This window comes from Plectrocnemia conspersa, unplaced genomic scaffold (assembly GCF_051122295.1).
Source record: "Plectrocnemia conspersa isolate PC_06_02 unplaced genomic scaffold, ASM5112229v1 ptg000010l, whole genome shotgun sequence".
Lineage (NCBI taxonomy): Eukaryota > Metazoa > Arthropoda > Insecta > Trichoptera > Polycentropodidae > Plectrocnemia > Plectrocnemia conspersa.
The window spans coordinates 30,579,332-30,607,163 of NW_028277174.1; the positions used below are offsets into that span (position 1 = coordinate 30,579,332).

A 27,832-nucleotide genomic window follows, 5' to 3' on the forward strand; every position below is an offset into this window, starting at 1 on the left:
GAATGATTTTCCATGACTTTGTTATATTTTATAATAATGCGTCGATGTTTTTGCTGAAAAAATATATCAGATTTTCATTGATATTTTTCTCACCATATTAATATTCAAGTTTCATTAATAAAATATACATATAATATTAAAATCATGATAGTTGTAACTTAATATTTAAAATAATCTAATAGTATTGTAATAGAAAATGCGGCGTTTTAAGTAGTGTGTGAATACGCCTTCAATCAAAAATATTGGAAGGCTTGGAAGTATCTTGGAACAATCGAGTTGGGAGTAAAATTGATAATGTATATATAGTAATTAGTTGATAGTATGCTAAAAAATATTACAGATGTAATTAGAGCTAATAAAAATATATTTCAAGTACATAAGATATTTCATAAAAACGCATTTAGCAACCTCTGTCACTCACATACACACATCAAAGACTCAAAACCGCAGAACGACGTTATTACACGTTGCGTTTAATCGCAAGATCCAAGAATATTACCTTTTCCAAAGGGCCACTTAAGTTCTTCACGCTCGCCAAAACGCTCAATAAGGGCTATTTCGATTTTTAACGATCAGCCCGGAAGATTTACGAGTGCGTTGAACTCCTGTGCATATTACTTAAAAAGGAAAACTCCCCCTTTATCCTGTCCCTGGATATGTGAGTCAACTTGCGAAAGAATCAAGTCAGCGGAAAGGCATGCGCAGAAGAATACGAAGAGTGGTAAAAAAGTGGTAGCAAAGTGTGGGAAAACTACGAATCCTATAATGTCGGTGGAAGTCGATGATAAAAGCAGGGGCAAGTCCGCGGGCCGCAGAAAGACCAGTCCCAGTATGACCGTGCTGCGGTCAAGGTCTATAACTCATTCGCACCGAACCCCCGCCGGTTGTTATCGCGATCGCGAATCTAAATCGAAGCATCAGACAAAGAAGAGTATCAAATCGAAAAGAAAATCGCGATAGATAAATAGTGCCGACTCGGATAAGAACACCCAAAAATTAACGATTTTCCTGTTGTGTGATAGATGGCAATACTACATATTTTCAAAATAGATCGTTATAATTTGATTCATATTTATTGTATTTTAAGGTATGTGTAAAATATTATTTTTTTTATAATTTATATTTAAGCACACTTGAAAAGGCATAATTTAAAGGTTAAGCAAGTTAAATAATAATAACATTAAACTGTTTTATAGTAACAAGTTGAAAGTTAAAATAATACAGATGATTTGTTGCTCTATTTCACATGTTTAAGAACATATTTCGCAATCATATATAGTAAAAAAATGTTATTAAATATATAAATTTTTGAATTTCTATTATTAAACAAATGTAAATAAAACAAAAGATTTTATTATGAAGAAAAAACGATTATTTAATTTAATATCTTAGATACATACATAGTTACGTAACAAAACAGGGTTAAGCATACAATAACTCATTATTAATGTTATTTATGTTTATTTATTTATATACAATGTTTAATTATAATTATTAAGCATCGTATATATAGAAATATATACATTATTTTATGAGAATTGTGGGTAAAATTTATTTGTGTGTGATTAAATTTTTAGACTTGAAGACCAACTTTGATATTTTTTATCCAAAATAAGTTATAATACCACTAGAGTTAATTTCATATACACTTTGCATTTTCATAAAAGGACGGAATAGTGAAGTCCGTAACGTGTCAGACTAGTAACTCTGAGGTTGCAGGTTCGAGCCCCGGCAGTGGCACTCAAATTTTTATTTTTATAAAAATGCGCTATTATTAAAATAAATGGGCCCAGCTGCAGTGACATCTATTGATTATAAATGGTATAATTAATAATATAGATAATACCGATTCCCAAACTTTTTCAGTCTGGTAGTAAAAACTTACTTGTAGGTATTCATTGACTTACTCAGTTGGTACATATTTGGGCGCTGTAACGCATTTGGCTCATGCCTGTCAATTTACAACGGAAAAATTAATAAATAAAAAAATTTCAATATATAGAACATGTTTCAAAAAGTTTTAAAAAAATGTTTCTTTTTTTTGTATTATATTATAATAGTTAGGTAATATAGTTTTATTTATTGTGATATGCAGAATACTTATAATATAATAATGAAAGTTATTGGAATTTGACACAACTATATATACTTTTAAAAATACAATAAGGCATAAAAAGTAACAGTTAAATTAAATAAAAATATGACAACCCAAAAAATTCTAAGTAAAAGAGAAAAAAAATTATTATAAAATATTGGACTGATTATCAACATATTTCAGCTTTAAACCTGTAACTATAAATTGTTACAATTAATTCCAGATGTATCATCTTTCTGCATAAATTTTTTTTATGTATTTGAGAAAACATTTTTTTTTAATTTTCTGTAAAAATTACTGATTTCAATATTTTACAACATAATTTTTTAAGATTTTCAAATTTAAGATTATAAAATTTGTTTTTGAAATTTTCAGTAAAATTATTGTTTTCAATACTTTTGCATCATAATTTTTTTTAAATAATTGTTGAATTTATTATAAACACATAAAATTTATTTTTTATATTTTAACGCCATCACTAAATTATAAAAATAGGTTTCTAATAACAATAATTATATATGTATGTAAATATATATATTAAATATTGCTCATATTAGCTTTTTCCTATCATATTATGGACGGAATAGCGTAGTCCGTAACGTCACAGACTAGTAATTCTGAGATTACGGGTTCGAGCCCCAGCAGCGGCATTCGAATTTTTATTAATAAAAAATGCGCTATTATTAAAAAAAACAGCTGCAGCGACATCTATTGATTATAAATTATATAGCAAATAATGATTTATTATTATTAATCTAGATGTCACCGATTCCCAGACTTTTTCAGTCTGGCGGTTAATAGTAACTTATGGTTATTCATTATTTCTGATTGACTTACCCAGTTGATACAGATTTACCCCGTTGTAATGCATTGGGCTTACGCCCGTCAGGTTACAGCGAAAGATTTATTGTATTTTTGTGGCACCTTGTAACACGTAAATATTTTTAATATTTCAGTTTAATTACACTTAATATTTTTATTTGTCAAAATCATGCTTTGAATTACATTCTAAGCAAATTTCCAATATTTATTTATATTGCGAGTTAATCTAATAAACAAATTTATAGTTTGTGTTAAAAATGTACAGTGATGAGTAGTTTGTTGAAATTAATTAGTTACATTTTGTTATATTGAATTTTATGTGAGATTAGTGGACGAGGTGCCGCCGGTCGTCTTGTTCTTGTTGTGCTCGCCAGAAGAATAATGCATTTCTCTCGCAGCCGCCACGTCAGTGTTGTCAAAGTTTCGTCTAGCTTGTGGCCAAGTAATTCGGCCATCCACCATAATATCAAACACCAGCCATTTTTAATTTTGCATATTTGTAGCATAAATAATGTAGTGCCCATAAATAAAATTTAAATGAATTAAAAATGTATGACACAACATATTCTATCATCAAGCTGAATTAAAAAATATTTTTGGGTATTTTATAGTATAAGTATACGTAGTCAAAAAATATTTAAAAATTAGATTAAATTATTTTTATGTGGTTCCGCGTTTATCTAGGTCGGGTGCGGTAAAACGCGTAAGAACCAAATTGTTTATATCCGAGTTATAAAATTGTATTTGAATCATCGTTCTAGTACTTAAAGTTAAAAACGAAATCCAAATGAATCATAGTTATTTAACAGAAAATTTTGTTACTGTAGGTGAACGTCAAGGTGTGTGGGAAATGTTATTAAAGGCTATCTCTTTCGCACGATTTTCTTTTATTAATGACATGTGTCACCGAAAGACGTGTCGATTACGCAAAAGTTTGGCAACGTCTGCCAGTAGCTACTAGTGCGGCGGAAGGTCAGTCCGAGTATATTGAACTCCATACAGAAGCGTCGTAACATTCCGGACGACGCAAACTACTTAACGTTTTCTTTAATTTCCGCTCGAAGTCATGATCTAATTAGCTCACTTGGCGATAAACCGCAAACAAACCTATCGAATCAAAATATAAAATTATCAATGAATGCCTTCCTAATGAATATTACGATCATATCTACTATTACTATACTATAAGCCAATTTATGAAACTGACGTCAATGGTTTACCTTGACGTTTAGAAACAATGACTTATTTCAATAATACAACGTGAATTAAATAGAGAGTTCGGTGAAAATTAGTTATAAGCAATAGTAAAAACAAAATTGTTTCACTGCAAATACAAGCAAGATTTATTGGAATGCAAGGAAAATATTATTATATATCGAAATAAGGGTGTTCTGAAAATGCACTTTTGGAGGCAGCTTATTCGAAAAAAAGCTCACATAAAAATAAATTGTTGAACTGCTTTAATACGTGATAATCTGTTGATCAGATTTTTAATGAATATTGTGTAAAAGAAATGTTTTCACAGCCCAACTTGTTAAACTTTTTGACAGTCGTGTCATGCGAGATTGCCGTGCAAGAGAATTTTGTGGGAACCATACGACGCGATTCTTACTGCATTTTGACAATTTATTTATAAAAAAAAAATATTTAAAATATTATAGTTGATTGTACAAAGCGCAGTCACTATAATTGTATTTTTTTGTAATTTTGGTTTAGTGAATTTCTTTGTGGTTTAGTGAATTTTTATTTTTGCCAAACCATTGCATATGCAGCGTTTTATTGTCATAAATGTTATACTTTTTGTCGCAAGTTGCAATGATATTGAAAAATAAACCGTTTCTGTGGGTAAAAAAAGCAAAGAAAAAACTTCATAAATACGTTTTTATTCAGTCTACCCATTTTTCAAGCTTTTTATGTTACTATTTGTTTAAAAAACAGAGTCTATGGAGTTTCTTACTATCTACTTCATCTTAAGAGCTTTCATTTCCAGTATTTACAAGCAGTCTTTGATTCTTTATCACCCATTTTAGACTCGTTTAAAAAATAATCTATGTAGTCTTTTGTTAATTAAATTGAACAATTTAAACAAAATTTAACATTACAAAAAAAATAATGACCGAAATATTACCATAACTAAGATTGTACAACTTTTGCATTTAGCAACTAAATATGATAATACCAGTTAAAAAATCATTGATTTATAAGCGACAGAATTTTTCATATTTAATGCTGCTAAAATATTGTTGTATTTTTAAAAATCAGTCTTATTGATTCCGACACGTAAGAATGATATTGTTGTGTTTATAAAATACTATAGCATTTTTTATAAAGAAATAAACAAAAACATATAGAAATACATATGTAGTATATTTATTATTTGATTCGTATTTTAATGTTTTTTGTAGCAAAAGTATTTAAATTTATACTTATATTTTTTTATTATCATTAAAAATCTGACCATTATGACTTAAGAGGTTTTCTCAATGCGTCATTTAACATATTAATAAATAAATAATAAAAAAACAGATATAGTTTAAACTAAAATATATGAGTCTTATATTTAAAATATTAATAATTTATCATTTTATTTAATCCAATTTATATCATCACGCGAATTTTCCATTGTATTTTTATTTAATTTGATTTTATTTTATTGTCTATTTAAAGTATTAAAAACGAGAAAGTAATTAACGATTATATAATTATTCACTTACATAAAGTTAGTTAGTGCTAATGATTTTTAATTTAATTGATTATTTTTTTATTAATCATATCGTCTTATTTTATAACATACAACAATATTATTACGCTGCATAATTAATTTGGTTCTAAATAGCCATTCACGCAAGTAATTTTGAACAGCTCATTATTATTTAGGGTTAGATTAATACTACTTAATACTTAACATAAAAAATATAATGTTTATAAGTGATAAAGATATAAAACTAACTTAATCTTATCTTTGTTTATTTATTAAGGTGTTTATTACTATTGATAAAAATATTATAAAAACGATTTGCGGTATTGCATTAAACGGCTACTTAACTTATCTTGAAAAACTTCCCAGAAGCTTAATATAAACAGGAATTTTTTATCGCAAGTTAAAAATCAGATTTGATGCTTTATTTATGCTTATTATGAATCTTATGTAATCCAATGAATTCTGTAATAGATCAAAATTGATAATCACGCGTCTATAAATAAAAATCATGAAGAAGAATATGTTTGTATTATACTCAATTGTGTAAATATAATTCATTAAAATATACATATGTATATAAATATTAGTTAATTATGTTGCAATAGAAAAAAATATGCTAAAAATATCTTTATTTTACATACTCTAAAAATTTAGTAATTAATATGTTTTAAAAATATTCAATCAGCTCAGTGTAATCGAAACCTAAGCAGCAGGTAAAAGATAACGATAATGGATTTGCATATTTTTTTACGGCCAAACCTTATCAGTCATATTTTTTCGGTCGTCTGGCGGGTTCCGGAAGTTGTCGGTGGCGTCCGGAAAAAATCCTAGGAATTCGGTTTTTGCCCGTCGCCGAAGTTTGGAAAGCTGCAAACGATTCCTTGTTTTGTGGGTCACATGTATTTAACAGTTAGTCAGTCGGCGGCCGTCGTTGAGGTCGTTCGTTCGGCGACATTAACACTTGAAATTTCACGTCTGACGTATAAGTGTTTGGGAAAAAAGTGTATTTTTAAAATATTTAAAAGATAGATAAAATAAAACATGCGGGTTTGCCGCCACCCCGCGCGTTCGAATCGTTTGCGTTTATAAAGGTGTGTTCACATTGACAGCATATAAATTGTGCATTTATTTGCGTAAAATATAAGCAATATTTTTTAATGATAAAGTGATATAATAAAATAATATGTGTTAAAGCAATATGATATATTATTATTAATTAATGATTTGTGTATATACATATATTTAAAAGTAAGTACATATGAAATATTTAATAACAATAATAACGGTAATTATTTTAAGGTATACAATACGTGCATATATATTGACTTTCTCTCAAATTGTTGACTCAACATATTTCTTGACAAATATCATCACATATTTTTGCGCAATGTATAGTAATACTAATAATAAGTGGAAATCAATATAATTTTAACATTTTATTTTATAGTGTTTAAACGTATGATTTTTAGTTATAAATATATAATATGAACATAAAGCAAATTTATGATCTACATAAATTTGTAGAATGTAATTTATTTGAATAGGTTCATTATCTTTTTATTTTGCTTAGTAAATTTAATAAATAGGAACGGTTCATATGTTTTTTAAATATTAGTAATAAATGTATTTTGTTAATAAATATTGTTTTTTTACAATTTCAAATAAAATGATATTCATCTATTATTTTCATCAAAATTCAAAATCGATAATCTGAACGTTGTACAGTAAGTAGCTTGTTTATATTATATAAAAATTTATTGTATTTAATATTATTTTAACATTTTAAAATCAATATACGTTATAATTAGAACTAAGGAATTTATATTTCATTATAGATATTATTTAATATGAATTTTATATACATATTGTGTAACCACAAGGTCAAACCTCGTTGCATCAATCACGTCTTGATTTTGTTGCAATTCGCCACAGTTATACAAATCCAGAGCTTTCCAAACTTTTCGCTTATAATTTAAGCACTATGTATATATTCTTATTATAATTTGATTAAATTAAAATTCCATCTGCCTCATATATAATATTAATGCGAGATCGTTGCGGCTATCTCGAATGACTGGATCGGTCATCTCGACCGTTTACAGTTACGACCGCCGATCATTTATTTTATCAACGAATTCCAAATGTGTACATGTGTGTTATTATCATTTTCACAAGGAAAAGATCAAGTTTTTCATTTGATAATTTTGAAATGTTGTAACGGAGCGAATTATATTTATGGTGCGTAAAAGATAGGCGTATTAATTAAACTTGATGTTATTTTAACGACTTTTGTCATTACGTAGATTAGACATCATTTATGTGAATAATTAACTTTAAGAGAATTATAACTATAAATCTTTTAAGTTGCAATGCTATTAAATCGTTATTCTTAGAATGAGTACTTGGCTCTATATTTATAGATTTTGTGATTTATATTCTATAGAGCTTTTACACATGCAAAAAGACAGAAACTCTGTTGAATATCAAACTAGCTGATGTTGAAATACATATGGCAAATGTCCTTAAATACAGGCATATAAACATATGGTTTAATATATATTTGTAATATTATTATTTTAGCTTCTTTTAAACCATGTTTTTTAATCTATAATTTTGGTTATTAGATTTTAATTTATCGCCATTACGAAATATGCATAACTTCTTCAATTATTAAATTCTTCACGTTTATCAAAACTAATTTAGAGTTTCAAGCAAAAAAAATTGCATTTCTACGTGATGCAAATTTTTATCTAAAACATACATTGTTAAATCAGCAATTGTGTAATATTATTATCATTAACCAATCATTCAAATTTTGTCAAAATCAGATTAAGCTTGTCTGAGAAATTTTATTTCCGCAATACCGTATAAGCTTTCTTGAAACCTAACCATACAATGGAATTTATATATATTTATACATTTAATTTAATCTATCTATAAACTAGAATATTGCTTCTTAAACTTGTATTCTTTATAAAAAAATAAAAATGTTTGAAAATAAATTAAGACTATTATGCACTGAAATAAATATAGTTATACAATCTTATGTAACCCTTTAAGTGCTGAATTAATTTTTATTAGTCAAATATACAGTAAAAGATTTAATTACAATTTTTTTAATTTTATATTGCATCTAAATTCACCTTAAAGATTTATTCTTTCATTTAATTTTTACTGTGACTAAAATTATATATGAGAAAATTAACTCAGCACTTGTGAACCGTACACGGTGATTCGGATTTATCCGCACATGGCGCACAAAGGGTTAATAAAACAAGCGATAGATAATAATTATTAGTACTATAAAACAATGTTTTAGTGTAATCAGCTTGTTTTTTTATAACATCTTATTCTTTAGAAAATGTTGATTATGCTTTAGAAAAGAAATCTAAAAATATTTATTAGCAATTTTAATACATATTTAAGTAGCAAAATATATTATTTTAATAGAGTTTTTAAAATCACTAGCAAAAAATTTATATTTTTATTTATTATATTAATATATAAAGTAGAAATTCACTCAAATATTTAAATATAAACATATTTAAAAAATTTCGTAGTGAAAAAAATAGTTCATTGTTGTTTGTATAAAATAAGTGTTTAGCCGTGTAGTGTTTTTCCAATAAATTATCTCGAAGAATAATTTCTGAAAATTAAATGTTATATGCATCTAATTTGAGATTATTATTAGTAACATCGCGATGTAACTTATTTTTATTTAACGATTTTTTAATACTTATACTTACAGTAAAATAGTATTTTTAATAAATAAAATTACCATATCTTCTTTAAATATTTATAATTTTAATCTAGAACTTAAAACTTAATTTTAAATTTATACAGTTTGTAATATAAATATTATTTCATATAATGAACATCTAAATTCATGATGCTAAAAACTATAAATATTTTATTACAAAATATAAGTTATATTTTTTTATATTAGATCATGAGTCAATATATAAGCAAAATTTAAGTGAGCTATAAAAAAGCATATATTTTATTAATTATTATATATTATTAATTTTTAACATCTTTCACAAATTAATATAAATACATGTCTCTAATAGTAAGTTTATTCAAAATAAATGAAGTAATAGTTATTTTTAAGAGAAGTCAAAAAATCTTGCAATTGCCTATTGATGTTACTCACAATGTGCTCAAAACTTCTAGTAACTGTTATGTTAAAATAATGAAGCAATTAAACAATTTTTTAATTTACTATTGGTAAATGGCCTTATTTTATTAGTAAATGAGCTACTCGTGAACTGACTTTAGTTACAGTCTCTTTTTTAATATTACATTTTTGCGAAAAACTTTTTTGATCATTGATTTTCTGTAAGTTGTAAATATCTTGTCGAGTGCTTATTTTACTAAGACGGCGTATGATATATTGTTTTGGTACAGACATGTCATCGTACAATAAACCAAATGTTTTGCCATCTAATTCGTTAAGAAAATAATTTTAACTAGTTTATTTTTTTCTGCCCTAAAAATTGACAGTACTAATAGTAAGCTCGTAAATCAGATATATAATAGGACATAATTTGATCCGCGAGACTTTGTTTGGTAACCTCTATTTGATTGTCAAAAGTAAAATGATAATTATGCTTTTAAAAAAAATATTATTGTAAGATTTTATAAACATACAACAATATTATTATTACACTTTATTGTCGACTGGGTGAATTCTGTATTATTATTTTTAATAATATAAAAATAGATTCTATATTAATTAATTTTTATTAATATAGAAATATAAAACAAATATTCGGTTAATTTCTACTATTTTTATAAATTTTTCGTTAATTTTGCAGCCACTGCAATAAAGTAATATAATATTATTATAATAGGCTGTAAAAAGTTAACATATTTATCAAACAATTTTTTTAGCAATTAGTTTAATTAACAATTAGGGAAAACTAATAAAATGATTTGCCGTTATATTGTACGATTTTATAAAAATACAACAATATTATTTTTGGGTTAATTTTGTAATATTTTTTTTTTATAATAAGTATACTAATTTATATTTTTGTGAATTTTATAAATATACATATTATATATATACATATATAATAATTTGAATATTATACTGATTATAAATAGATTAAAAATTTTACTATTTTTATATTTTCTCTGTTGATTTTGCAACCAGTACCATATAGTTATATAATATTATTATAATATACTGTCAGAAGTAAAAATATTTATTAAGCAACTTTTTTAACAAATATTTAAATTATCATTTGGTAAAACTAATAAAATGATTTTGCTTTGTATTGTACGGTTTTATAAAAATACAATAATATTATTCTCACAAATCACAATTTTACCAATTTGGCTAATTTATACTACTCTTAAATCGCTGATTTCTTAATGGAGTTGTTCGATTCATTTTTAATCAAATTTACCTAATATTTTATCTGAGTGCCTAAAAAAATCAATATTAATATTAGTAAAAAAACACAATTTTATCTTCGTGCAAAAATTTTTTTTTTTTGAAACAGCTATAAATATTATATGTAGCTTAATTACTGATATGCATTTCAATTTTTTAATGGCCACTTGGTAATAAAAACATAAAACATGTTCATAAAACATTACAAAACTTCATGATACAGCAATAAAAGTAGCACTTTAATTTGCGCTTACACTTAAGAACAATGTTCTAAAATGACCTCTCTTACAATCAGCTGTTGAGGTTATTCTCATTTTTTTCAAATATTTATGATACGTCCATACATCGCGCGCACGCTCCGAAACGAATCCAGCGGCTCTCAAACGGTCGCGATTATAATCGATCTCGATTATCGAACAATCGGAATCTGACGCGACGTCCGATTGAATAACGACTCGTCGATCGGCCACTTTGGGTTCGAGTCCCGTTAAGCCTGTTATAACAGGTGAGGTTCAACGAACGCTCCGAGGTAATTAAGCCAACGGAGCCCTGGTTCGGTGTCGGCGAGTGTGTGTGTGTATATATAAGCAAATTCGCTGCACTTCCTTTGCCGACGTTTGAGGAGCGCTGGAAAGGCGGATGGGTTGCACGACCTCATGACAGATTTGCTCCGCGAACGTTGGCTGACGTTTAGCCGAGTGGAAAAGATGAATTTCGATACACATCGCTGTAAATGTTGTTCAACATTAAAACATTGATATGTTTATGTTGTTTCGATGAGGGTTAGATCAATTAAAAGTCATCGTTCTTTAGTTTTGTAGTAGATTCTGCTCGTGATGAGGATGAGACGTTTAATTGGCTCATAACGATGATTGAAGCTTGACTGAGCAATGATTTTCTTTGCTGGGATTATCTAGGGCTTCCGACCCGAGTAGAATCGGAACCGGGTACCTGAGAACATGCATGTAATTTTTAAAAGGAACCTGGTCATTTTAATTTCAATATATTATATTTTCTCATATGAAATATATATCTCACATAATTTCAAGATGCAAAGTTCTCCGGCTATTCTTCTATTTCGCAAAACACATTTAGTGATAGGAAATCCCTATTTAATAGTCTGAAAGTATTGTTTCATAATGTAAGTTATATTGTATTACACATTTCGTTTCGGCATCCTCAAACATTTTCCGCTTAACAAAAAAATAAATATGCGAGTATTTGCAAAAAAAATACACACGGCATACTCGGAGGACGGTGGTACACAATTTTTTTTAGCAAAAAGTTAAAAATAAAACACTAGTTGCATTAATATTTTAAAAATATTACTTTTTATAATAAAATAACAGTAATGATAAATTACCTTTTTATTAAATTTGACTTTGGAAATTTAAAAAAAATATTTAAAGTCATATGTATGTAATAAAATATAAATTTATTAGATTCTTGCTTCCTAAATCCATCATTATCCATTTTATATTTGATCAATATGTGTGTACAGAATTTGTAAGGGTGGGTGGGGGGGGGCAGATCTAAACTTTGAATTTAACCAAAATGTCATTTAATGCAATACTATAAAAAAAACGACCACTGACAAGTAAAATTATTTTATTTTAACTTTCTCAAGTAATATATTTATAAATATTACTATGAATTTGTATTTTTCAGTGATTTATACATATTTTCGCTAGTAAAGTTTAAATACATTTTCACCAGTAGCTATATATTTCTACTAGCGAACATATAATTCAATTGCTAGGCGCTAAAATGCTGCTCTAAAATGTCTGTGAAATTAAATTTGATAGTTGCGAAACATCCATTTGCTGTGCTCCATAGTTTGTCTTCACTTGGATATTACACTATGTTTTAAAAATATGATAGCTATCCTTACCAATATAACTATGAACTTCTGATATAAAAGAACTGTTTAAAGTATATTCAAACCAAATTTTGGTCAATAGGAGGGCGCAAAAACAATTATCACTTCTCAGAAGTCAAAAATTCACGTCAAAAGCAATAAAATCGTGTCGGCGCCGTCGCAGTGGGAACGCTCGGTAACGAGCGTTCCCACTGCGACGGCGACGGCACGATTTTATTGCTTTTGACGTGGATTTTTGACTTCTGAGAAGTGATAATTGTTTTTTTGCGCTCTCCTATTGGTCAAAATTTGGTTTAGATATGCTTCAACCAATTCTTACTAATTATAAATCGTAATATTGTTAATAACATTAGATAACCGAGCGTTCCACTGCGACGGAACGATTTTATTGCTTTTGCCATGGATCCCAAATCTTGAATTTAGTCAGAAAAATGCATGTCATTTAATGAAATACTATTATTTTTAATGGAGTTGAAATATAAAAAAAACTATCATTGACTGCCCAATTTTTGCTCCTCTGAAAAAAGCTGAAATGACGTCCTTGTGTATGAATATGAATAATTACAATAAAATTTATTGTAATTATTCATACAAAGGATGTGATATTTTCACCTCACAAAAAATATTTTTTATTACACTAGTTTGTCTCGTAAAAAATATTATTGGTCATGATTTAAAGGGTTTATAATCACATCTGGGGTTTTTCTTAGACACGATGATTATTCCGCTTTATGATGAATGGTCGTTGCAGTAGTACGTACAAATCAGAATACAACTTCATCTATATATTCTACCCTTTCTACCAACTATATTTTATATGTTTCGTGTAAATTGTCCATGTACAATAAGCCACTCTTCTCAACTTCTCTATCAAAATATTGTCATAGGTTTATCAGATCGTTTGAGAAACACTCAATTAAAAAATCAACCCTTTCGAGTCCTTTGTCCACACGTATTGGACATCTGTTTTTTTACTGGTAGCTTCAATGTTCATAACTTATGGACATTTGTTCTAAATATATATAATATTATATTTTAAAATTAGTAATATTATAAATAAAATTTATTATAAAAATATCTCTATTTTTAACATCAATAAGATATAATTAATTATTTTATTTTTAATTTCAGACTATGATCTACTTTTGAACTCCTCCTAATCAACAGACAATGGGAAACAACCTTAGCTAGTCTATCAAATTCTTCAAACAAACCTTCAAAATGGAACGTCAGCAGCTTCTGAAGACCAGCGACAGGAGCGTCGTCATCAACTCTTCAGACAAACACAGCTCCTCTAAACTGAGGACATCCTACGACCATGATCAATCGGGATCATTGTCTCAAAAAGCAAATCAAAGTGCCAGACTGGACCGTTACGAGGCGAAAAGTAGCCTGATGACTGTGTTTAGTGACATTTTTAGCAAGAAAAGCAGTAGGAACCACAGTATCATGTGTGACGTCCTAGTGACGTGTTTCGTAGTGTTAAACTGTTTTTTAATGTTGACCTCTTGTGGAGTCGAAGCCACGCCCGTCATCAGCGAGAAACAACTGTCAACATATCATTGTGAGTACAGCTTAATTATAAAAATATTATAGTAAAATTAAATTAATTTACTGAAGGTGTTAATTGAGTAGGCACATTTTTTATTATATTTTATCTAATAAAAAATAATATTTTTTAAAAATACAAAAATTTAATTATTATATGTATTAGCAAATTGTATTGCAGTCTAGTATTACTAAAAGTGTGTCTGCTCGTTGAATAGCAACTGGTTCTTAAATTATACTCGGTGAGCAATTAGTCTTACAGTTAATTTACTGTATCAAATAAATGTAGTTTTATAGGTCCGATTGCATTTTTATAGGTTTATTCATCCAAATATATAATAGTTTTATATTCATATTTATTCATTCGTGATGACTCTTAAAAATATTTTTTTTTCTTTGCCAAAATATCAAAAAATGTTTTAAGTATTTATCATAGTATTTATCCTTTTTATAAATTCTATGTTATGATTCTTAAAGTAGAAGAAAATTTAATAAAATATTTTATTTAGTAAATATATTTTCTATTTTATAAACAATACTTTCCCCAGAAATGTGTAAAATCCTCTAAGTGACTATTATGTTTTTTTTTAAGTCTTGTAACAAATAACTTTCTGGCGATTTTTTTATTGTAATACTAATTATATTATTAGATTAATGTGACAAATACAGTATAAATCATCACAAAAAGATGTTTATCATCCAAAACTGAATCCTAAAAATAGAAAAAAGCAATAATAATTAAAGCACTTTCTTTTCATATTATTTGTATGCAAATCGAACTATAATGGTACCTGTATCACTATGAATATTCAAAGTTTTATCATTGAGAAGCGCTGGATGTTTCATTGCTTTCCATTTAATTTTCCGCTTAACCCTGCGTCCGTTTATTTGTTACCGTTAACGGACGTTAATAATAATAACGATCCACTCGGATCTATAACGACTGTAATCGTAATAAATGATATAATAGGCGCGAGTGAAATTTTTCTGAGCAATTGTGTAATGGCTACTTTCGTCGAATAGCTTCAGGGTTGATTTTTCTCCTTGTATATAGTTTTTTATTTATTCTTAACCGTATTAAAATATCGTAAATTAATTCGTTAGGCTAATTTATAAACATGTTTGTGATAAAACCAGTGAGACGAGAAAGAGCTGCTTATGTATGCATATTAACTATTTTTTTATTAAACGCCAAACTTAATTGTTTCATTATATGTATTTAATCATATGAATTTAATAATAACTAATTATAAAAATACTATTATTTTATACAATCTAAATTTATTTTTTATTTTTTAATACTTAGCTACTCTTAAGTGTCTCTTTTTCCAGTTTTAGATTTTATGTACATATTTATTTCTAAATAAATACTTCATATATTTTTTTCCGTGATATAACTACTTAACCCGTTAAGGCTTTTACTATTAGAAAATCTGTCAATATTGAATAATAATCTCATCAATCCATTTTTTTTAAAACTCAAGTTTTATTTGCTCAATCATTGCATAATAACTAAAATATGCTTATACACGTATTACTATAATATTTTAAATATTTTTTTATACAATATTATTAGATATTTGTTTTTTGTAACGACTACTAAGACTTAGCTTTTTATTATTTAATATTAAGATGGATTTTCGGTACATCATTTTGTTCAGAGTAGTCTTGCTTTTTATATCATTAATTTTATTTTTATAGAACTTCTGCAAATTTTTATGTTTTTAGGGTTAAATATTAAAATTATACTTATTTAAGGACATCTAAAAATTTAAGAGTTTTTAAATATATTGTATATAAAAAAAAACTTATTATATCCATACCAATTTTTTTAGTAATTTTTTTTAATACAAGCGATTTTATTTTTATTTTGCTTTGACAACATATTTAAAAATATGTCGTAATTACACTCTCATGAATAATGCGTAGTACATTTTAATATATTTTAAAGATAAGTTTAAGCACTAAATAAAATTATGTTTAATTAACAAAAAAATACCATCATATCGTTAGTGTATTTTTTTTTTAATTTTTACAAATTTTTGCCTTAATAAAGTATTTTTAATTGGATTTCTATGATTAAAAATTAAAAAAATATGAAGCACATTAACGAAATAAAAAAATAAAAGTAATATTTTTTAAGTGCAAAAGTCAAAATCGACTTTTTTTAATTATTTAAATTCGATAGTTAAAATCTAGAAAGCAATTTTCTTAAAGTACAATATTAAATTGCTTTAAAACGAATAAATCAGCGTTTAATTTTACACATGTTTCGATTTTATGTCCTGGCAAAAGTTGTCGAGAACTCGAGAATTAATTAACTATTAAATTTATAAAACTTAAAATTTAATTTTATGTTTTTTAAATTATTTATTATATTAACAATTTTTTTATTAAAAATTTTACTTATGTTAAAAAATGGGAGAAAATGTTATTTACATTTTTTAAAAAACAGACTTGCCCTTAATAATGGACCCGCCTCCCCCAAAATAAATGTGATATATCTTAAAAAAAAATTTGAAGTAAAATAATGACTTGCGGGTAGATGGAGACAATTTTCTCCATACCATCTGTAATTTTTCTCGCAGTCTTTGGGCTTGCATTTGTGTTGGGAAACCTTTTCTTTTAATTTTGCCCCTATATTATCTATAGAATTTAGGTCTGGTGACTATGTAGGCCATCTAAAAAGCGTCAAACCCTTTGACGCAAACTAACCCCTGCTCTTTAGCGAAGTATGACATGGAGGGTTTTCTTGCTGGAATTGCATAATAGCGTGGTCTGTGCTTGAAAATATTTCCCAGTTGGAATCAATTAAAGTGGATTTCAAAATTGAAATACGTCACTATTCATATTAACCTCGCAAGTGTACAGGCTTCCTACTCCTGCTGCAGCCATGCAACCCCAGATCATAACGCTTCCGCCACAATATTTGACATTGGGTACTACGCAATCAATAAGACATTTTTATCCGACTCTTCGACGCACGTGTACTTCACCAGGAGTCGCAAAAACTTTAAATAATATTAAAAAAAAGTATGATTATTTAAAAAAATTATTGCTCTATACATTTTTAATATATTTTTTATAATAACCAATTTTAGTTTAAAATTATCTTTAAGTTGGTTTCATCGGACCATATGACTTTCACCTAATCTTCAGATGTCCAATCTCAGTGTTTTCGAACCCATTTTAACCTTTGAGTTTTATTTATTTCTGAAAGCCACGGTTTGTGTTCTCACTGTGGCCCTCTGCTTGCAGAGGCTTCAGCAGCCAGCTTTGATGACATTTTTCGACAATTTTAAGGAGGTCGCGAACTAACATTCGATCTTCATGGACAGTTGTCTTTCGTTTTCTTCTAGTTCTTGCCTTTGCTTTGTAAGAACCACATTCGTTGATCCGTTTCAAAGCATTTTAGACAGCGTATCGTGAAAAATGTATATGTTCACTAATTTGTGATATATTCAGTAAATAATATGCAATATATACGAATGCAATAAAAATATTTTTTTAGCATTTTTAAATATTGTATGCAAAATAAATTATTAAATATAAAAATATAACGATAAATAAAAGCTGAAATCACACAACTGAGCATAAAAGTCACTTAAATGAGACTGAACAATTTTGTTTAAGACTCAAATGAGCAATAAAAAACGACAAATTTATAGAATTACGGTTAAAACTACCTTTTTAAATATTTAGATTAGACTATGCACTTGTAAAGAGTTACGCGCTATTTTAAGGGGTGTCCCAATATTATGGCCAAGGTAATCTCGTTTTTTAATGAAACAAAAAAATCACTTTAAAGTGTTTATTTTTATTTTAATGATTGAAAACATATTTTTCTTTTAAAGATGTCCTACCTTTCGATCATTTTTTTAATTTCATTAGAATTATATGTTGGAGGCTTTGATGTAAAATAATACAAGCGCCCGCCCCCTTTTTATATCGTCTGTTTTCATATTTTCTTTGCTCAATTCTTGTGGAACTCATACACATTGTCTTTAAGTCTTCCTAATATTCTTAATGTGTCTACGCACTGTTAAATCAGACTGGTATAGTTTCTCGGCCAGCTAATAAATAGTTGAGTAGAATTTTCCTTCATTTCTGCATCAGCGGATATCTAATGAATTTTAGTGGCTGTAGTTTATTTTTTTATTATTTAATTCATATAATAAATCATTTTGTATAAATTTTTCAATTAAAAAAAATCTGCCATCATAAATTTTAGGGCTCATTTTATTTTAAGGAGTCTAAATTTGCACTAATTTAGGAACAACAAAAATACGTACTTAGGTATCAACAGTCAAAACACAACTGATTATTAAAACTTAAATTTATAAGACGACATTCATTTCGAGATTACCTAATTTAATATCAGTATTTCAAAATCGCTATGTTTTCTAGTATAAAATAGCAAAATTGCATCGAAAACGATACTTTAATGGATCGTGTAGATTTTGAATCAATTTGCTGTTAGCCTTATTTATCTGTGCAAAAAGTGCATAGTTGCTTGTTAAAAAAAACTGTACTATTGTAGCACTTATCTTAAATACTAATTGTAATAATATAACAATGCTTCAATTGAAATTTTTATTGAATGTTTTTCTACTAATGAAACCATTCTTCTCATTCCAATACCAAAGCTTTCAAGGCTTTCTTATCGTTCTTCGTATCTTATTAACAGCTTATTGTTATATTTTTTTTATATAAATTCACGTCCGTGAAAATCGTCATTTTTCAACCGAATAACGACATGTCGTGCGGCACAACGACCCGAAAATCCCTAAATACCGCAAGTCGACTATTACGAAACGGCTAGTCCGTGAACTTGCCATGAGTCACGACGAGCGAATATAAAAGTGGGTCACAATGGTCACCAGTAAACCCGTTTGTCACATGAATAACGGTCCACTTGGTGGATTGGAAGCCATGCTCACAAAAACAAACAATGGCCGATTCCTTAGTGGAAATCTGATCATATCCAGTGAGCTATTTAACAATGCCGGTTTAGCTTAATTTAAAAGATCTGTGGTTCCTAATGAAAATATATTGGAACAACAGAAGAAGCAGAATAGCGTTTAACTGTTAAATGTGACAATATATGCTGTTAAAAACATTTGTAGATAAATAGTACTTGTAAAACCATTGTAAAAGAGCTCGGTTTGGTATATTTCAAAAGATCTCTAGAATAGCGCTTAACATAAAACATGTCAATCTATGCTATTAAAATGTAGCTACATATTAATACTTCACTTACAGATACATATTTAGTACTTGTAAGATAACTAGAATTTTATCATATTTTTAATAAAAATAAAATATTAAAAAAAAATTTTCAATGAATAATTTTTTTTATTGCTGATTTTATTTTTAAGATGTTTTGTAAAATTTTGCCTTGCTACTTAAAATTTTGCATTTGTATATATAAATATAATATACTATGCGCTTTACAATTAAAAAAATTAAAACTATTTTTGGACTAAATTGAATTTTTTTTTAATTAAACAAAAATTATATTATCAATTTTATTTTTGAAAGATTTCTGCAAAATTTTGCGTTGAAAGAATATTTTAAATTATATTTTTAATTTTAAATATATTATATTATAATTCGAACTATACTTTATTTTAGACCATATATTAAATTAATGTTTAATTTAATTATTATTAATTAATTATTAAAATCTAGTAATGTGGTTACTTTTTTCTCATAATAATTTTAATTAAAGGCATTATATTGCTGAAATTATACTTTATCTAAAAAAAGCAATTAAAATCATTACATAATTTTACATATAAATCAAATTATTTTATTTTTGTGCAAAAACGTATGCCAAATCATATATTTTTGTAATTTATATTTTTATGTGACAAGAAAAACACCACTTGATCATAAAATGTGTTGAAAAATAAAAATGAAATGTATTTAGTAACTAATACCTTTAAATTAGGTTACTAGTTTTTAAACTAATATATATTATAATAAGAAAGCGAGTTCGAATTATATTTACAATAACGTGTTTTATTTTAAATACACGATTTTTTCGACTTTCTTTTTCTATTAAAATGAAAGTTTTCGCTTTCAATATCCATTTTTAAATAATTTAAGATTTTAGAAATAAAAATAAAATTATTTCAATAACCTACTTTTATCTTAAAATATTGTCTATTTTGTATAAAAATCAAGATAGCCAAAGAATATTTCAAATTTTTTGCAATAATCAAATAATTCCATTCCAAATTAAATTATCTACATCATAAAGTTTTAATATAGAAATAAATATATAAAACGTTATTTTAAATCTATAAAAAAATATATATGTATATAATATTTAATATAAGCCAGGGATAGGATTAAAATATTTTTTCTTGTGATAAATTAGTCTGATTTAAATTTTCAATGATAAAAAAATTGTATTTGTAGTTATTTTTTACTATAAAAACGATTTTATAGTAAAAATATAGGCTCAAAGCTGTGAAGAATTTTAGACACATCTCTATTCAATCGATCGATCGATCTATTAAAAAAATATCTGTAGTTTGATTAAAAAATATGACTTTTTTTCTTAAAATAATCTTATACTAGTATACTTTAGATATATTAAAACTATTAGTTTATGTAATTTAAAACAACCCCAATTTTTTTATATAGCAATGTTAAAAATTCAATATTTTGTTAAAAAATATTTATAGCTCTTTTTCCAGTAGCATTTATTTTGATTCTTGGATAACTTTATACAATTTTCTTTCATCTTAAATTCGCTAATATACTAGCATACAAAAACTGGTAATTCAGAACCAGTGTATACACATAAAAAAAATATATAAAATTGAAGACAATTTGTTACCATATAATTGCAACACTTAAAATCAATTTTTAATACACATTATTTTTTTATGGGTTTTTTACAAATAACTTCCTTAAAAAATATCTTTATATGTACATAATAATAAAACAACTGTTAATTTAACATAACATGAGCTGAAAAACATGCTACAAATAATAATAAAATCATGTTTAGATAACAAGAAATATTTTGATTATTAATTGTATTTTAAAGTCTTATATATTTATAGCTTAGAGTATTTTGTATGAGTTAATAGAGGCCTAATTATTATAGGGAAGGGGTTAAACTTCAGATTTAAATATTTTGAAAACAATGACTTATTTATCATTGCTTCATCGAAATCTCGTTTATTATTCACATTGTCTTTCTTTAAACCCATAATTATGCATAAATTCGAAACATTGTTTTAATATTGTACTTTATCTAAAATACCGTTAAAAATCTAGGTATATTGTATGTAAATACAATATACCTATACAAATTTTCAGCAATTTAATAAAACGATATCTATTGTTTTGCTGAAATAGATTTACCTAAAGACAAAAGCAATTTATTGCCTTGGTTTTAATATTTGTTTTACAAATTATTTTACAATTAGAACGTAACTCATTAACCATTTTAATTACTTAGAAAATCACAGTAAAAATTGAATCATTGATATTATAATAGCCGAGGAAAAATTAATACATATATTAAGACAGATATATTGTACATTTTTACATAAAATAATTGACAAAATTCTTATCTAATATTTTAAATAACAGATAAAGTATAAAATCTGTAGTTAAACATAGATCAAAACTCAATCAATATATTTTTAGAAACTACTACTAATGGTTTAACTTTTTTTATTTTCATTCTAAAACAATAATAATAGAATAGCGTCTTAATACAAAATACGTCAGTTTATGTTGTTATAAACAATTGTAAAATAATAGTTCATAATAAGATAAAAATGTTCATGCTTTCTAGATTTATATATTAATAATTAAATCCAACAAATAAGCAGATTAACAATACATAATACGACTAATATAATATGATTTTCAATATTCATTACACACGAAAAACCAGTGGTATAATTAATGGCTAATACCCGAAGGATCTGGAATCGAATCCTATATAAATTGTGATTTTTATTTAAGTATAATTTTAATCGATTCTAACAGATTTGGTTTTCTTTGATTTTCCTAATCTCACAGATTATTATTGTAATATTCAAATAAAATCTTTAATAATGAGCTACTTTAGATCATAGAAAATATTATGTTTGTATATAATAACAAGTATTGAAACCGATTTATTAAATTTTATTTTTTTGGTATTTTTTCATAGCATCTATTTTATTTTTGTAAATTTTTGCCTTGACAAAATTTTTGAAAATATATTTTTTTATAAAAAAATATATACTATAATTACAAATAGCGTTCACAACTGTCAGTTGTCACCACTTTTAACCTGTCAAATAGCAGCTTAGAGCAGCATATAATTTCACTAGAGCTTTCCAGATAAATAAATAAATATATATCTACTAGTGAAATTGTATCTCAATATGCTTTCACTGAAGTGTCAGTGAAAATATATTTTCACTGGTGATACACATTAACTGTAACATTCACTTGTGAATCGCTGGATATGAATACAGAAATAATACACAACTATGTTTTTAAAAGTTTTTACTACAAATATATTCGGTATTTGAACATTTTAATTGAAGTTTGTCATCTACGTTTTTTGTACCATTGGTGATAATTGATTAATCTACAGTTTTATAAACACAAGGCTCGCCAAATATTTTCCTTCTATATAAGCAACTAAAAGATTAAATTCCATTGGTACCAAAATTTTAAGTGTGTACAATTTTTTTTAATTTGCCAAGTATAAGTACACTGCATATTATTGTACGAATAAAATCAATTTAGTATTTCAACAATGAACAGTTTATTAACAAAAAAAGGTACAGCAAAGGCAAAATACGATTGAGTGTTTGCAAAAATGATTAAATAAACTCAATCAAATATTTAATGAATTATGTGAAAAATAAATAGATAATATTTTTATCCCTATATTTTTCATTACTTAGTTAGACTTGAAATAAAAAGACGAATCGAAGCTAAATTTATGTTAATATTGTCCATTACGGTATCATATAAAATTTAGTCAAAAAAATGTCCTGTAATGAAAAGCGCTAATGATTAGAGTAACGTTCGTGACAGAAGCGGGTCACCGTTTCGAGCAAACAACAAAAGAGGCGTAACGATCGTCATGACCTGGAATGTGTCATGACCACAACCATTGACTTCCTCCGTCGATGGTATTCCGGGGGCGAACGGTGTCAGATTCGAAGGACACGAATTCGAAACCCGGTTAACGTCTGCACTTAGCCGAGATCCTTATCCTGATTCACTTATTTGACACGAAGGACGTGCGAATACTGATGTGAACAGCCGGTAGTGGAGCTACGAAACCCTAAATAATATTTAATATAATACTTTGGATTGTATGATCCTTTAAACACATATTTATTGTGTATTACATTATCTTTACACATCCAGAACATTGTTTGATGAAGTATGACAATCAATACTTTGTATTATATTACAACACTTTGCATTCGCCGTTCACTGTTCTGCAAATTAACTGTTCTATATGCTATAAAATATAATACAATATCTGCGGTTTTCTATGAAGATTATAATAATACGTTCTGTTGCCATAAATTTTATAAAAAGTGTTCAACTATTATGATTGAAGTGGCATCATTGAAATTGGAAGTTTTATATATTTCAAGAACAACTTAGTGCTCTTTAAATTTATATATTTAATGATACGGTTCATCGTGGTTTAACGTAAATGGTTCAATGTTTCATTATCTACTATTATGCCATAGTGAAATTACTTCAATCAAAGCTAGCGCTTCTCACTTTTTTCTCGGCAAATGAGATCAGATTTTCTCACATTACTTCCATAGAAATTGAAAAGCAGCGGCGCCGTTTTTACTTTTCAAAGTCGACAGAGTGTGAAGCCACTCTTGGTACTGCTACTACTACTACTACTACGTGACTACTTTTGTTGGCTGACCCGTAAGATCTTTTTAAAATTTGACTAATCTACACACTCACAGAGCGGTCAGATGCGCTTTCACTCTCGATGCTTGATCGTTACTTTATAACATCCATCTCGATGTCGTCCACGTTTCGTCACCATTCACCCGAATAGGATGTCTATGGTGTTAGGTAACTTTCTATCGATGCGTCACGAAGAAAGTTACCAATACGCGTCATTTCCGAATCTCGGAATCCGGCATCCGGCCGGACGGGTTTAGGTAAATATGTTTTTGCTCTTTGGTTGTGAAAGAGTCGGCTGGTTGTGAATCCGCCCACACTCAGCCTTGACAATGGCACCAGATCGTGAACTCGGACGATCGGTAACCGATTAACGGTGAACGCCGATGACCCACTTCTTGCACAAATGCCATTTGCATGCTGAAGCGAGCTGTGTACTTGTTATAGCTGTTACAAGGTAATGAGATTGTCGCGGAAGTGATAGCAGTATTTCGTGGAAGTGATCTAGCTAGATAATCCAGATAACATTACAATCCCTATGATAGATACCGTTAAAATGTAAGGTCTTACGTCATAAAGCAAATTCTTTTGAGTTGCCATCATAGATGATGTGCGAATTACTGTTAACAACAGTAATTAATAATATTTTATTTAAATACTATAATATTATTTGTATTAGTTTTATTATATAGTGTATTAATATATACTAAATTAAATAAAAGCTTTGTTTGGCGAGAACTATAATTAAAAATTATTAAATTAGATTTTTCTGTAGTAAAATTGCAACAGTATTTATATTCGTTAGCAAACTCTAATGTGTCATTTTTTTGCAAAATGGCGACAAGTATAAAAACTTAAATACTCGTAACTCAGTAGGTTTAAATTTTAACAAAAAGATCGCTATACATGAAACGTTTAAAAGCCTAAACTACATCTAAATAAAATATAAAAAAAATAGTTTTTTGCTTCAAAACAAGCGATGTATCAGTTCGATCGGACCCCCATACGAGCCATTTTGAGACTTTCAGAAGAGCTAACGCTCCTAACTGCTTGGTTTTAAAGATTAAAAATTAAATTTTTAGTATCGTATAGAACTACCGAGCACCCCCAATACGTTCTGTATAAAAAAAAAAAAAATTTTACAAAATGGCAGCCAATGTAAAAATTAAAAGTATCAAAACCTTGCAAAATAAAATCTTACTGAAAATTTCGTATGCAAAAAGTGTTTAAAAGCTTAATTTGCATTTAAAAAATATATAATATATATTTTTTTTAATAAAAAACGAGTTTTACGGTAAATTGACCGGGCCCCCATACGAGCTTTTATGCGACTTGGCATATAGTTAACGCTAGTATTTGGTTCCTTTAAAAGATATAAACTTGAATTTTTAATACAAAATAGAGCTTTTATTTGGGGCATTCTGAATAAATATGTCAAATTCACACGTAAATAAAATATAAAAAATACAGAATAATTTAGATAACGTATAAATTTTATGAGAGTGAAACGTATTTTTTTATTCCGTATTTAAATGGTTTGCTTCTTACGCTCAGTGCGTCAATTTTATTAAAAGCTTTGAGACCTAACAGATGGTCTAATTTATATTAAATACATTTTCACTGGTTTATATAAAAAAAAAATCTAGCATAATATTGCATTTATTTCTATATGCTGATAAAATATATAGCCCTAAATTTCTTACTAAAAAATATGTATTTCATAATTAAAACGAAGTGGTGTTTTATATTTATATTTTTTCACAGAAAAACAAATTTCTATAATTCTTCTATAAGCTGGTAAAATTTAAATGTTGTACTAAAGTGTTTATAAAACGCAATTCCGTTTGCTGTTCAAACCCAAACCTAACCTAAACAAATAACCAAAGCCCAATTTTACCTATTAAAAGTTTAAAAACTATAATTAGTTTTAGTTAATTTGAATAGGATCGGTTTTGAACATTTTAGTATATAATTTCACTAGCACCTGATATGAATTCACTGAAATTCCAGTAAAAAAATATTTTCCCTTCTAATATTTATTTATTGTAACATATATACAATAGAGTACATAATTTAATTTTGAAATATCTAACCGAAATAATTCGGTAAATAAAATTATTTATAAACACCTGTATTTTTATTTTACAATAATTTTCTCTCAATTAATGTAAATAATGAAATTACAAACATAATCACTAAATACGTTTTGCATCATTAAAGAGTTATTATCGGGCGATCTCGCACGTGATAAGTGCAGGCGAATCAAACATTTAACGTTTTTCGATTGTTTTTCACAATCAATCAATCCCGAAATTCATTAATCTTAAGAATATTATTTAATAATTTATTGTAAATCTTCCGTTTGTACACGATAGACCCTAACCCAATGCATTACAATGGTGTAAACACAATTAACAAATATCAAGTGCGATACCAGACTGAAATCGGTGTGTAAATTAGTGATATCTATATTAGTTATAAAATTTTATCACAGTTTTTAATTAATAGATGGCACTATGCACGACCTACGTCGATTTTATTTTAATTATTCATCTGTGAGATTAGGAAAATCTAAGAAAACTCAATTTTTAATTATTAAAAAATCACTAATCCAGATCTCCCAGACATGAAATAACTTTCAAGTGTAATTATATGTATATAAAATATTTTAGCAGAAGCATTTATAATAATACTATAAATTACTAAAAAAATCTTATGCCTATTTTTATAGAAAAAATGCTAAGTCTAAAACTGTATCAAATTGTTATATCAAATCAAATTAAGATTTTAACTATTTTTTTAAAGAAAAAAATGGTTAAAACACAACTTTAATAATTTTTTTTACAAAAATCTTATATTTGTTATAACATATTTTTGCACTGTGTTACTATTGATTTATTAATAACATCAATAGGTTTTTAAATGTTGGTGCAAAATTAATTGTATTTATTCTATAGATTTTTTTAAATTTAGATATAAAAAAAATACAATCTTTATTTCACCTACATAATTTTATATATATTTTTAATGCTAATTTTATAACATGCACTTAACATTGTGTTTACTTAAATTTATTCTCTTAGTGTATTATATATTTTTTTTATAATTAACTAATTTAGTTGACTTAATTTGACTTTAAGTTGTAGAGAAAAGTTGTTAAAAACCTCTTAGCAAATTATTTTTAAATACAACTATTTATTTTACTAATAATCGACAAACATTAAGCAGCGCTTAAGCTAAAATTCAGGTATTTATACACTGTATTTAGAGTGATTATTAAAATTAATAATAATTTATCAATATAATTAGTAAAATATCAGAAGTGAGCAGTACATTTTTATAGCAATATATGTTTGTCTTTACGACCAATTTAATTTATATTTGTATCAATTTTTTTTATGATAATAGTACATATTATAATATGATCAAACTGTCAAAACTCTTCTATCATTAAAACATAACTAAAATTAA

The 27,832-nt window shown here is 26.8% G+C and overlaps 1 protein-coding gene across 3 annotated transcripts in view; it reads left to right on the plus strand.

Moving 5' to 3' along the window:
- Positions 1 to 490: 490 nt before the first annotated feature.
- The window catches only part of Np (serine protease notopleural), a 40,791-nt gene continuing 13,449 nt past the window's right edge, over positions 491 to 27,832 (plus strand). The window contains exons 1-2 of one of the 3 annotated variants that reach the window (XM_088196026.1): positions 491 to 1,087; positions 14,030 to 14,462. In XM_088196026.1, the coding sequence (XP_088052152.1) occupies positions 14,120 to 14,462 (343 nt within the window). In that variant the 5' untranslated portion in view covers positions 491 to 1,087; positions 14,030 to 14,119. Of the gene's footprint in view, positions 1,088 to 6,530; positions 6,867 to 14,029; positions 14,463 to 27,832 lie in introns of those variants that run through there. The other 2 variants (XM_088196027.1, XM_088196025.1) reach the window with 2 other exon arrangements.